At 39.6% G+C, this 14,625-nt stretch overlaps 1 protein-coding gene and 1 long non-coding RNA gene across 3 annotated transcripts in view; one reads left to right on the top strand and one right to left on the bottom strand.

Moving 5' to 3' along the window:
- The window catches only part of LOC131755124 (uncharacterized), a 29,982-nt gene that overhangs the window by 13,839 nt on the left and 1,518 nt on the right, over positions 1–14,625 (top strand). The window contains exon 3 of the long non-coding RNA XR_010840244.1: positions 12,945–13,041. This is a non-coding gene — a long non-coding RNA (uncharacterized lncRNA). The remainder of the gene's footprint in view (positions 1–12,944; positions 13,042–14,625) is intronic.
- ETF1 (eukaryotic translation termination factor 1) overlaps positions 1–14,625 on the bottom strand; it is a 28,685-nt gene that overhangs the window by 3,136 nt on the left and 10,924 nt on the right. Inside the window, exons 3-9 of one of the 2 annotated variants that reach the window (XM_059061300.2) lie at positions 6,328–6,503; positions 5,812–5,951; positions 3,185–3,323; positions 2,448–2,638; positions 1,484–1,613; positions 814–969; positions 348–412 (exon numbers count right to left, since the gene is read on the bottom strand). In XM_059061300.2, the coding sequence (XP_058917283.1) occupies positions 348–412; positions 814–969; positions 1,484–1,613; positions 2,448–2,638; positions 3,185–3,323; positions 5,812–5,951; positions 6,328–6,503 (997 nt within the window). The remainder of the gene's footprint in view (positions 1–347; positions 413–813; positions 970–1,483; positions 1,614–2,447; positions 2,639–3,184; positions 3,324–5,811; positions 5,952–6,327; positions 6,504–14,625) is intronic. The other variant, XM_059061303.2, reaches the window with a different exon arrangement.

Genomic DNA, 14,625 nt, shown 5'->3' on the forward strand with positions numbered 1-14,625 from the left:
AGCTGTGGTGATGCAGTTAGGCCAAACCTGTAGAATAAAGTAAATGAAGAAAGCACAGATTTCACAGTGCAGGAGAGGAACTGTTTATTTAGTTAATCTTCCTCTAAAACATTTTTCAAGTATGAGAATGTTTTCTTTAAAAATAAGGAACCAGGGTAACCATGACCTGGCCTCCTCCTTTGGAATCAGATCAGTATGTGGCATATAGGAGCTGACCACCTCCTGGTACTTCCCACTGCCAGCAAGTATGAGGTTTGGTTTTCCAAGGCTGATGCTACTGTGTGCTGCCAGGGCACTAACATATGGATTTATGTTTCCTTGTATGTATCACCAAACCAATCACATACCTCTTTGTCTGTAAAATGAGATTTATCCTTCTCTTGTTCTGGAGTTAGATAGAGAATTTTCTCCTCTGCAGCATTGGGGAAAAAAGAATGTGTTAACCTGCTTCTCATATACTAACAGGTTTAAGTTCCATGAGATGAATCAGGTTAGATGAACTCCTGAACTCATTCTAGCAACCTTCTTTTCATAAGAACATTAGCATGCAATGAATTAATATCTACCAGGTATACTGCTCCTATCATAAGGAAACACCAAAGTTATTTAAGATATAGCCCTTGTCCTCAAAAAATTTAACCATCTTAGGTAGACATTTATCAGTTCAATTGGATACAGACTGAAAGACTGGGGAACACAGTATAGATCTGCCTTTTGATTGCTCCTGAAATCAGCCACCTTTCCCAAATCTCCCCCCCAGGCTTCTTGAATACACAGGTCAGTAAGAGTCATCTTATTTTCTAATTCTCATACCTTCTGTGCCTTGGCAATGAAGTACATATCTCATTATATCCAGATTTTCATAGACTATTAGAATCTCTACAGCTCCCATTTCTAAAGCCTTTAGTGTATCTTCAACTCCAAAACAGTACTTGCCCGTGTCCTGGCTGATTTCATCAAAGTATCGCCCTGTGGTTAGGGACAGGTCATCAAGAACACATATTAAGGTTTCTTTTGTAGATATAGACCTTCTTACTCAAAACTTAAAAATGAGTAAGTGCCAAATGTCAGTGAAAAATCACACTGCTAGTTGAGGCTCCAGAAAATGACTCTGAAGAGCTAACAGTTGGGCCAAATACACAATCATTTGGAAATGTGTGTGTCAAATTAGAAACATAGCCAAACAATGGCCCCATTAATCTTTAATTTGAGCTCTCTATTCATCACTCTATTACAAAGGATAAATTAATATGGGAAATCTAACTGAAGTTTGGTTCCTATTGCCAAAGGGGAAAAACAGTAGAAAAACACACATTTATTAGACTTAACAACTAAAGAAAGATTAATGATTCCACTGAGAAGGACTTAAATTAAAATGCTAAATCTTCCTTTTACCTTTTCAGTGTTTTGTTTCGTACATATAATCATATACATACACATACAAAAACATTTCACAGTTAAGTAAGTTGCATTTCACTGATACCTATTAACTTCTTCTCTTGAATGAACTTCACGTTGGAGAGGACTTCAGTAGATAACTCAATAGCTTGGTTGAATCCATTTTCACCACCATAAGATATATCAACTAATTTTAAAACTTTTGATTGCAACCTCTGACACAATTAAAAAAAATTAAAAGAGCACATCATTAGTACTTCAAAACACCCTTACCAAGACCCATTACCTTTTAATGGCATGCAAAACTAGCAACATTATCAGTGAAGCCTCAAGAGGAGGGGAAAGAGCCCAATTTACTCCTGAATAGGTCTCACTGAAGAACACTGCCAGGATAAACTTCCTTAGCCAACGATATCACACATTCTAGCAGACCTATAAAAGCCTAACTCATTAAACACAAAGTATCTTGTGAAGGAAAGGAGGAACTATTGGTTCCTGCTATATAAGGTGGTAGAGTATGTAAGACAGCTTCTTTAGTGAGCCTTCTACTGTAACGCTACTACCCCACACCAGAAGAACACCTTGGGAATGTGTGATGGCCAGCCCAAGTCATAAACCAATAGAGCTTTCTGGATTAAATGCTTTAGGCTTAATCAGCTCTGTCATATTGCTGAGAGGTTCACTGCTTTACTTACCTCCAGGAATAAGTCAGAAAAAGACAAGAAAAACCAGTCCTAGTTTCTTTGAAATCAAACTCCATTTTAAAGCCAATTACGGCAACCCACTATAACCAGGGGCCAACATAGGGTCCAGAAAGATACTATCCAAAAAATGGCTGATTTCAAAAGAAAAAAAAGTCCAGAAAGACATGGGGGAATATCTCCTAATATTCCTAATAATACACATGGAATTTTGTCCACTCAGAGCTAGGTTTTTAACACAGAATTTTTCACTGTAAAAGTAAAAAAGATGTGCATGTACCGGCACTCAGAGAACTCAACTACTCCCACCTAGAAACTTACATAAAGGAGCATCTACTTCTCACTTACCTGATCAAACATATCAGATTGACTTAGTTCAGTTTTAAAGTCAGCTGATCCAGCTAAAACAAGACCAGCCACATTCACTTTGTCCCCAGAAATAAACAGCTGCACAGCAGTCTCAGCTACTTTCCGAACATAGTTATGTCGCTTTTCCATTCTTAAACGGGCAAAACGCAAGGCTGACTGACCTCCTCTACCTTTGACAAAGAAAAGCAGTGAGAGAAAAAGTCAATTATTAAGAAGTACAAGATGCCTTGCCAATTAAAAAGTAACTATATAATCATGCTATTCCCCAAAGAAAGGAGAAAGAGGAAAATCACTATTCCCTTAACTTAAATGTTTGGTATAAGCTATTACTGGTTTTCACAGAGTGATCACTAATTCTCTAGTCAAAAGAGCCACAAGAGGGCTTCCCTGGTGGCGCAGTGGTTGTGAGTCCGCCTGCTGATGCAGGGGATGGGTTCGTGCCCCAGTCCGGGAAGATCCCACATGCCGCGGAGCGGATAGGCCCATGACCATGGCCGCTGAGCCTGTGCGTCCGGAGCCTGTGCTCCGCAACGGGAGAGGCCACAACAGTGAGAGTCCCGCATACCGCGGAAAAAAAAACAAAAAGAGCCACAAGCACCAATGAGTCATTGCATGATGCTCCTCCCATCATCTGGATTTACTTTCCCCTATTATACAATTTGCTTCTTTAATGTCAGACACAAAGCAAAGGTGCTCATGTTCTCTTCCTAGATTACCATGTTTCTTTGGGAGATCCACGGTGAATTTGTGTAGAACTTCTCTTGTATTTCCTTGGAGTGTGCCAAAAAGTGCACCACTACCATCTATTACAATGAAGCCAAACTTGCTATCATCTGAAAGTAGTGCTGTAAGAGCCTGAAAAGCAAACACAGGTACCACACAATAAACCTTTGCTTTGCTAAAGTGTAGACAAAAATCCAAAAGGAGATATACAAGCCCTCTCCACTCAGAATGGTATGAGTACTACAGAAAAACCATTTCATGGAGTAATTTATAGACCAGCTGTAAATATGTAACTCATATGGACAAATTTGAACCACATGCAGGAGAAAACCAACAATATCAATGTGAAGCCTTTTTACAAAGCTGACCTAGGCACAGGAATGCAAAACTAATACAGAGTTACAGGGCTCAAATTCTTCCTAGGTCCTTGATTTTAGACTGATGATGCTCCAGGGAACATAATGTTCAAATTCAAAGTCTAACCTCCAAAAGTTGACTTTCTGTTACCATTAATAACCCCAGCATTATTAATAGGCGGTATTCACTATGGCAAATAAGAGTATCTTGTGAATCAACTCTAGAGTAGTACTCACTGAGTACAAAACCCAGAAACAGTCTATAAAAAGATCTAATTTGGCAGTAAGAAATTATTACCCATACCATTTAACTGAGGAAGAAAATATCTCCTTCAGGAATTGACTGGAAAGCAGATTAATCACTAAGAATCACCCTTTAACCAAAGCACACCTGATAATTAGCATTAAGACATGAATATTGGGCTTCCCTGGTAGCGCAGTGGTTAAGAATCTGCCTGCCAATGCAGGGGACACGGATTCGAGCCCTGGTCTGGGAAGATCCCACATGTTGCGGAGCAACTAAGCCCATGCATCACAACTACTGAGCCTGTGAGCCACAGATACAGAGCCCACGTGCCACAACTACTGAAGCCTGCACACCTAGAGCCCGTGCTCCACAAGAAAAGCCACTGCAATGAGAAGCTTGCACACCACAACAAAAAGTAGCCCCCGCTCGCTGCAACTAGAGAAAGCCCACGCACAGCACTGAAGACCCAACACAGCCAAAAATAAATTTATAAAACAAAGCAAGACCAAAAAAATAAAGTGTTGGCGGATATTTTTTAAAAAAGACATGAATATTGCCCACGTTAAAACTTTTGCCTTATCCCAATAACCTCTGATACACAGCTTGATTAATTTAGGTTTTTAACAAGCCTGCTCATCAGGGAATAGACTTATCCCTCATAAGAATGTATAAATATCCCGATTAAACACGACATAAGTTGTATTGTTCAGTATGCCACATTCGTATGTAGTTATTGACATACACGTTAAAACCAAAATAAATAAAGCTAGCACGATGAAATGGTGTCTTCAAAGAGGAGGTAAGGTTTAGATAAACCAATGAAGCTAACTTAGTAAGTAAGCTAAAACTAGGTAACATGAGTACCAGGTACTGTTTAAATCAACAAGATTTAAAATCTGCTTTCATCAAACCAGACAACAGTTAAGTGGGAGAGGGTGGCAAAGAGCTTCTCCAATGAAGCTTTTGCCAGAAGGAGGCTGTGATAGCCAAGAGAAAATCAGTCTCCACCATCTCTGCAACCGTTCAAGATCTGACTGGAACTGAACTTCCTGTCGTTAGCAAAATCATCCATTGTAAACTGTGTCGACAAATGTCAGTTCTAATTCCACTGTAGAGGTTTTCCCCTAGGTCGATGAAAGGCCAGAGACTGAACTAGGAGCCAGCTGTGAATTCCTGATTGTTCTACTGTTGACTGATTTAGGTCACTCTAATGAGGTTTCATTTCCACCCTTAATGTTCATCATATTATGGCAGCTGTGTCACTCAAAAGTTTTATGGGGGGGGGGCTCTTATGGACCTGCTAATAAAGATTTTACTATTTGTGAGCTGAAAACTAAGAGAGCAAGAAATGTAGGCAAGTATCATGGATACACAGGGAGACATGGAGATCAGGTAACCAATTATTTCTTTGCTTCTAATTAGTTCTTCAAACCCAGCTTAGCACTTTCCTCAAACATGCTGAATGATCATATCATTCCATGCTATAATAATTAAAAAAAAAAAAAAAAAGCCAGCCTTGTAAAATGGCACAATTAAAACAGCCTGGCAATTCCTGAAATGGTTAAACAGTTATCATATGACCCAGAAATTCCACTCCTAGGTATATACCTGCCCCCAATGAAAACATATGGACATACAAAAACTTGTATGTTCAAAGCAGTATTATTCATAACAAACAGTAGAAACAACATATTCATCAAATGATGTTAAATAAGTAAAATGTGGCAAATATTATTTGGTAATAAAAAGGAATGAAGCACAATACATGCCACAACATGGATGAACCTTGAAAACGTGCTAAGTGAAAGAAGCTAGGCACAAAAGGCCACCCATTCTATCATTCCATTTATATTGAAATGCCCAGCGCAAGCATATCCACAGAGATAGAAAATAGATTATGGGTAGCCTAGAGCTGAGAGATCTTGGGGTATGGGGGTAGGGAGGGAGGACTGGGGATGACTGCTAATGGGTATGGGGTTTCTGTCAAGGTAATGAAAACATTGGATGAACTTCTTACCTCTGTATGGAATTTGTTGTCACACAAATACAATGAAGTATTAATTGGTTTGAAAGGTTCAAAGTCAATGTTGACTTTCTTTTCTTTTCCTTCTTCTGTTACAATTGTACCACAGTAAACAACCAGGCCATTTGGAGGTACTGCAAAGAACACAAACAATTTCTCTACTTATATCCACACCTAATTTTCCTCAATTAATAGAAAATGTTCCCACAGTCTGTTGTTCCTGCCCCTTTAAATCATAATTTAAATAAAGTGGAAATATCTGTAAATCTCTCAGGCAGATTTCTCTCCCTAATTTTGAAACTTGAGATGTTTTTAAAAGGAGGATTTATTATTTTAAGTACAGTGAATATAACTTTCAAAAAATAACTTGGGGCGGGGGGAAAGACCAAAGGGACAATGCTTATGGCTGGGTGAAGAAAACACTAGTGACTGAAAGCATCATGGCAGGATCAAAGTGGAAAATACAACCAAGACAAAGTAGAGGAGGTAAATGATCAAGCTCCAGATTACCTTTGTTATAAAGTTTGAGTCTTTGTTGTACAGATGTAATGGCTCCCAGGACTGAAAGGCGGTTTACTCGTGACTTAATGTTAGATGCAGTTCCAAACTCATCTGCTAACATTTTTGCCACTCGTGAAATCTGGTCTTTGGGAGGAATGATCAATGATATCATGCTTGTGCCATTGCTGTCGAAGAAAGCATAGCATTAGAGGTTTAAGTACCACATAAGTAAAGAGTTACCATTAATAAAGGGAGTTAAAAGTGAGATGCCCCTAAAATAGTAGAAATAAATCACTCAAGGTGACCATGAAGGTAGGGGCTACACCACTGTAATCAAAGTGTACCCAGAGCTAGGAATTGTGTTCAGCACACGGTAGGTGCTCCAAAAACAAAATATATAGAACAATGGAACAGAATCGAGAGCCCAGAAATAAACCCACACCCCTACAGTCTATCTTTGACAAAGAGGCAAGAATATACAATGGAGAAAAGACAGTCTCTTTAGCAAGTGGTGCTGGGAAAGCTGGACGGCCACCTGTAAATCAGTGAAGTTAGAACACCCCCCCACACCATACACAAAAATAACTCAAGATGCTTAAAGACTTAAATACAAGACATGACACCATAGAGCTCCTAGAAGAGAACATAAGACAAAACATTTTCAGACATAAATCATACCAGTGTTTTCTTAGGTCAGTCTCCCAAGGCAATAGAAATAAAAGCAGAAATAAACAAATGGGACCTAATCAAACTTGTAAACTTTTGCACAGCAAAGAAACCACAAACAAAACAAAAACACAGCCTACTGAATGCAAGAAAGTATTTGCAAATGATGAGACTGACAAGGGCTTAATCTCCAACGTATACAAACAGCTCATACAACTCAATGACAAAAAACAAACAACCCAATCAAAAAATGCACAAGACCTAAATAGACATTTCATGAAAAGATGCTCAACATTGCTAATTATCAGAGAAATGCACATCAAAACTACAATGAGGTTATCACCTCATAACAGTCAAAATGGCTATCATCAAAAAATTTACAAATAACAACTGGTAGAAAGGGTGTAGAGCAAAGGGAACCCTCCCTACACTGTTGGTGGGAATGTAAAATGGTGCAGCCACTATGGAAAACAGTATGGAGGTTCCTTAAAAAACTAAAAATATAACTACCATATGATCCAGCAATCCCACTCCTGGGCATATATCCAGAGGAAACTCGAAAATTTGAAATGATACACACATCCCAATGTTCACAGCAGCACTATTAACAATAACCAAGACATGGAAGAAACCTAAATGTCCATCGACAGATGAATGGATAAAGATGTGGTAAACACACACACACGCATACTACTCAGCCATAAAAAAGAATAAAATAATGCTATCTGCAGCAAAATGGATGGACCTAGAGACTATCATACTAAGTGAAATCAGAGACAAATACCATATGATATCACTTACATGTGGAATCTAAAAATATGATACAAATGAACTTACCTACAAAACAGAAACAGACTCACAGATGTAGAAAACAAACTTATGGTTACGAAAGGAGAAAGCGGGTGGGGGAGGGATAAATTAGGAGTTTGGGATTAGCAGATACAAACTAATATATATAAAATAAACAAGGTCCCACTGTATAGCACAGGCAACTATATTCAATATCCTGTAATAAACCATAATGGAAAAAAATATGAAAAAGCATATGTATGTACAACTGAATCACTCTGCTGTATAACAGTTTGATTTACAATCAACTGTACTTCAATTAAAAAAAAAGAATATGGTAGGTGCTCAATTATTTGAATGAATATTAGTTTTGTAATAAGTAAAGAAGTAAGGCACTTTAAGGGGTTCTTGGGAAACACCTCATTCCCCAAGGAATGAAGAGAGAAGATTTGATAAGGGTGTGGCAACAGCCTGGAGTTTAACCTTGAGTCTATGGCAGAGGCTTGGATCTGGTGGTTCTTCAGAGGATGATGCCATCATAGGATGGTGCAACAAGTCTTTCCAAAGTCTAGATGAAATACCAATTTAATATCCTGGTCCCTCCCTTTAAAATTCCTGGTGGTCCAGTGGTAAAGAATCCGCCTTCCAGGGCTTCCCTGGTGGCGCAGTGGTTGAGAGTCCGCCTGATGATGCAGGGGACATGGGTTCGTGCCCCGGTCCGGGAAGATCCCACATGCCGCAAAGCGGCTGGGCCCGTGAGCCATGGCCGCTGAGCCTGCGCTCCGCAACAGGAGACGCCACAACAGTGAGAGGCCCGCATACCACAAAAAAAAAAAAAAAAAAAAAAAAGAATCCGCCTTCCAGTGCAGGGGACGTGGGTTCGATTCCTGGTCGGGAAACTAAGACCCACATGCCGTGGGGCAACTAAGCTGAGCAGCACTACTACTGAGCTCGGGAGCCTCAACAAGAGAGCTGGTGTGCCGCAAAACTACAGAGCCCATGCGCCACAACTAGAGAAAGAAAAAAACCCACACACCACAACAAGAGAGAAGCCCACGTGCCACAAGGAAGAGCCCACACCGCAAAGATCCGGCATGCCACAACTAAGACCCGACGCAGCCAAAAAAATAAATTAAATAAATATTAAAAATAAATAAATAAAATTCCAGGCTCACCACAAAAATTTATAACCACTAATTTAGCACCCTAAGTATCCTTATAATGGGAAACGAGAGCCTTGGATTCACACAATGTCACACCCCCAAACACACACCTCTCTCTCTAAATAAATGTATCTCTAAATATATTTTACATATTAATCACTTTTCAGTTTGATTAAAAAGAGCAATGCATTGAAAGTCTGATCAACTCTGGGTACTCAAGCAAATTCAAGTTTCTACAACTAAAAACCAGGACTAAACCCTGACCTATGGAGGATACCCCCAAGGCCTTGTCACATGGGAGGTCCCTTATGAGCAGCCACCAGCCTCGCTCTTACCTTAATACTGATGCCAGCAACATATCTTTTTAACCTAGACATTCTCTAGATACTTACTAGCACCACCAGTTAAGAAATACCTCATTTCAATATTCCTAGTTCTCCTTGAAGCAAACATAAAACTAAATTATCGGGCTTCCCTGGTGGTGCAATGGTTACAAATACGCCTGCCAATGCAGGGGACACAGGTTGAGCCCTTGTCTGGGAAGATCCCTCATGCCACGAAGCAACTAAGCCCGTGTGCCACAACTACTGAGCCCACGTGCCTAGAGCCTGTGCTCCACAACGAGAAGCCACTGCAATGAGAAGCCGGCACACTGTAAAGAAGAGTGCCCGCTCGCCACAACTACAGAAAGCCCACGTGCAGCAATGAAGACCCAATGCAGCCAAAAAAAAAAAAAAAAAAATCAAAACAATCCTATGATAAACCATAATGAAGAGTATAAAAAAAGAATGTATATATGTATAACTGATCATTTTGCTGTAAAGCAGAAGACTTTAAACACTGTAAATCAACACTAAATCAACTCTACTTCAATAAAAATAAGTAAATAAACAAATTGAGCCAATTTATATTTTGAAGGCAAAAGCTGATCTGATACGAGCCAAAGCATGTTAAGAAATGTGATTATCATTTTACAGACTGTTTCTACATGATAATGAGTCTGTAGGAAAGTTACTTCCTGAGATTCTTATAGATCATGCCCCTAAAGCCTATGACAAGTTTAATCATTACAAGTATTAGTGTCATAATGAAATGGGTGGGGGCTTTCTTTAGATAAATTGGGAAGACTGCCAGAAACACCTAAACTTACCACTAATCACCGAAAGTGTGTAATCTCACATATCCAGTGTCTGGTGGAAATTGGCAAGAAAAAGAAGTTAGAAAGATGGGTAAAGTGTTAAGTCAAATGGGCTTATGTACCAAGTGGCATAAGAAAGAAGGGAAGAGATAGTGAGGGGAACATCATCAAAAAGTAGAGAAAACCCCTAATATTAGCTTTGTAACTATAGGTGTTTAAAATCTGGAAGTGTCTGGAAACGATCTTTCTAGAGTAAAATTAACTTCACAAATGTGCACCTTGGTACCAGCATTGGAAAGGGACCTCATTTACACAAGACCCTGCCCTTTGAAAGTTTTCTCCTAGTGGTAAATTCCACAAATCCCTTAGTCAGACAAGTTTTCTTCAGAAGGAGACAAGCTGGTTATCAAGCTCTTCCACTATCAAAATAGTTGCTCTCAGATTGTCAGCTTATGTTCTGTCTCCAAAACCAGCACTGTTTCTGTTGGGGTATCTACTCCAAATCTAGAAGGCTGGTCCACAACCTTTGTGATACTTCCCCCAACGAACTACAAGTCACTTAATGACAGTACGTGGTAAAGTATGGTGTGTGCTCTGCTGCCACCCCTTGGATAGGGGAGCAAATATTCTAGCCAGACCAGAGAATCAAACAAATTTATGATAGGCAGCTTTAGTTGTTACCACAAACACAAGGAAAATGATCTTTAAAAAAGCTGCTTCCAAGATACACTTCATGTAAGATAAAGCATATCCACACACCACACCTGACCCATAGCTATTTCTTCACCTATATAAATGTATATCTAGTTCCATTATTTAAATCACCTAAAATTTCAAATACAGTACTGACAAACCAGAGTGATTCGGAACAATCCCTTGCTTATGCACACACACATTTACACTAAGTCAGATGTATCGCTCTCATACAATTCTACCTGTGGCTATGTTCCAGTTTCCGAATTAGAAAAAGAATTCTCAAATGAAACAAACTGGTATCGTCTATTACAAAAAAAGAAAAATGATCTTTACAGTCAGTGAGTATGCTCTGGGTCCTATTTTTCAGCTATCAAATGTAACAAACTGCTTTATTTCCAATATTTATCTTGCTAGATTCCTGAAGAGGAATTTCCAAAAAACTTTTTGATAATTCCTTCTGGAATTCTGCCAAATCTTATAGGCCCAAGAGGAGAAAAGGAGTTTGCTTCATCTAGGAGGGGCTGGAAAAATTGGGCAAGTAAATTTAACTTCAAACTTGTTCTAGATTGTAGGTGCCACCTGTATAATATGAAAATATACAAGATAGGGAAAAAAGACAGGTTAAGTTGCAATATGGGCTTCACTGGCTTGTATCTGTTTTCAGATGAACAATTCTCAAAAGAGCATATTTCTCTACCCCGGGGCTTTTGGAATCTTTAAGGACCAAGAGAGTTAGTTACTTCTCAAAAGAAGGGCTCAGTTTTAAAAAGCTCACGTGCTCTGATTTACAGAATAGTTTCCTAGGAGATGGAACTAGCAAAGAGGCAATAAGTAGGAAAAGTAATGAGAAGGGGCTCCAAGGATAGCAGGGGTGAAGGCTCAGAGCTCAGGAAGCTAATGCGCACCAAACCCCAAAGGATGTAAAGTTTGAGGCTAAAAAGGATGTTGGGATAAACTAACTGAGTGAACTCAAAATGCCTAAAGGAAATCCCTAAAGCAAGATAATCACGTGGAGGACAAAGCAATGACCTTAAGATAAGCAGCTATTTACTTTCCACTGCAGATAGGTTAAGAAGATAAGCATCCATTAAGCAACTTCACTGTATAGCACCAGAGTTGGGCAACCTTGCACTCACATCCATTTAACATCCTAGAGAGGACAAAGTGGTAGAGATACCTAAGAACATAATCTTGTTATAGGATTCCACTTAAAAAAAATGGTTTGGAAGTATAGCCTGCCAAAAAATTTTGTTTGGTAGATTTCTACCAAGTTGCTTAATCTGAAACACTACTTGAAAGTTAGTCAGTCTTGGCTTCTTACTCATTTTGAATTTTGACTAATGTTTAAAAAAATTACCTTTCACTAGTTTCCCCTTGTGCCTCTCCCTACCCAGTCTGGGGGAAATCTTAAGTTTTTGAATTCATCTGACACCTGACTGGGGATGAGGAAACAAGGTTTATTTAAAGGGATGGCTTTTACTTTAGAAATTTAAAGGCCACATTATAATCTCTGATGTTTTGTATGTTGGGTTTGATACAGCAAATTAAAGTTTTTCCAGGAATTCCCTGGCAGTCCAGTGGCTAGGACTCTGCATTTCCACTGCAGGGCCCATGGGTTTGATCCCTGGTCAGGGAACTAAGATCCTGCACGCTGCACCATGTGGCCAAAAATAAATAAATAAATAAAATTTTTTTAAAAGGAGGCTTCTGGTTTTAAAAAATAAATTAAAAAAAAAAAGTTTTTCCAGGAAAGCTTCCAAACAAAATAAATAGTCCTCCCCGCCCACCCACGCCCCCCAGCCAATCTAAGTTGCTAGACCAGTTTGTGTAAACACCAAAATAAAACCAAGGAAGCTGAGTATTTCATTTTAAAGTAGAGCAAACAGTCCTAAGGGGAGAATGAGAAATAAAGCTCTCACTAAGGAGCTGCTGGCAGTGTATGCAAACTATGCCTTTAATTTTAAAGTTTTCATCCACTCCTCTGCTTTGTCACCATGTCCCTTTCCCAAAGTCAAAAGGCTCTCATTCAAGAGCCAGTGAATTATGAGGTATACAGCAATGATTCACATGCAGGTTGTAAAAACGGAGCAAAATAAGACACAACATACAATGTGCCATGTAAGGCCTCTAGGGGCCTCTGTTCTCAGATCCCTTCTTGTTTCTCATCATTTTAGGGGCACGTTCCCTTTTCAAAGAAGAGTTCAGCAGTGCTTTCACCCAGAGGACTAACTTCTGAGAAATAAAACAGCTGGGAGACAGAAGGAAGTAGCTGTAAGTAGACTAAATACGGACAGTAAATAATACTAGACAAAACTCAGGAAGGAAGGGAATTTAAAGAAATAGCTGACAGCTTTCTGTTCCCTCATTCTCAAAGGTGACCACTGAAAGGAAAGTTTCTCTCCCTAGAGTAGTACCACCAGTTACTTACCTAATCCAAGGTTTCATGGCCCCTAAACACTACGGACAGGGAAACATAAGGTTCAGATTGTCAGGACTGAAAGGTCTCTAAAGAAGAAAACACAAGGTAAGCAGAGCAAAGCCTGGGCTGTGGGGTATATGTTTAAGTAACTTTACGGCTCTTAGGGTTCCAGCCTTAGGATTCAAGAAGCCTGCTGATGCAGATGGTCATAAGAGCGACACACAAAAAGAAAAATCTAGGTACTCTTTGACCTGTAAAGATCTCACCAGTGCTCATCATTAACAATGCTCAAGAACACTTTAGAAAGACAGGTAGAAGAAAATGTGGTACCCACAAGCTTGTCCACTGGCCAATTTGCATGAGAGCCGCAGAACCCTTGGAGAGCTTTCTAAAAAAGCAAAGCAAAAATGCTCAGGTACAAAAAGATCTCCCCTTCCTCTATATTCTGACTCAATAGCTCTTGAACAGGGAGAATGAGGGTGATAGTGATTATGGGTTAAGAAAGTCTCAGTTCTCAAATGGATTGATTTAAACAGAATCAGGTAGATTTTAATGCATAACTAGGGTTAAGAATCACTGTGTCTGGGTTGCTTTCTATGCCTTTAAGCAGGACCTCTCAGCCAGCTCAAGTCGTGGAGATTCCATGACCTCACCCTTACCTAAAGAGAAACTCAGAGCCCAATTGCTGCAAGTAAGCTGCTGTCATTTACCCTAGCAGTAACAACTCCAGTGAATTGTGATGGCTCAGATGTACCCAACTTTTTCCAGCCAGAACCCTATCATCAAACCCCTGCCATCCATCTTATCACCCCTGCATAACAGAACTACCTTCAAGTTAGGGCCAGTTGCATTTTAGAGACTGCCTACTATACTGTCTAGTTGGGACTTAAGAGTATATGCTCCCCAAGAAGCTTTCATCTCAGTGTTTGTCTGGGATATGCCTAGGATATGGATGGCCAAGGTTTCCCCTACTCCCTTTTCAAGCTCACAAACCTCAACTTAAATCTCAGACACAGAATTTCTGGGATTCACTAAGCTAGCTACATTATATGGATCACCAGCTGAAAATCAATCAGTTCCTCTCCAATTACTACTCCTTTTGTCACTTTATTCACCATGGTCTTTATATGGGTTTAATATGGAAACGTAATAGGAGGGTGGTTATGAGCACAGGTTTCCGAATCAGACAGATTTGGGTTCATGTCCTGTCCTATTGGCACAACGTAGGGCAAATTACACATAAATCCATTTGGACTCAGTTTCTCCTTCCTTCACAAGGTCATGAGGATTCTATAAGAGAATATATGTCAAGTGCCTAGCATGGAAGCAGATAGATTGCTAAATGGTAACTAGATGGAACTTGATAGCTTCTTGTGCCCTACCTCCCTGCCCTTGATAGTAAAAACCAGAATTAAGGGCACAGCACAGCTGGGTGG

This window comes from Kogia breviceps, chromosome 4, assembly GCF_026419965.1.
Source record: "Kogia breviceps isolate mKogBre1 chromosome 4, mKogBre1 haplotype 1, whole genome shotgun sequence".
Classification (NCBI taxonomy): domain Eukaryota; kingdom Metazoa; phylum Chordata; class Mammalia; order Artiodactyla; family Physeteridae; genus Kogia; species Kogia breviceps.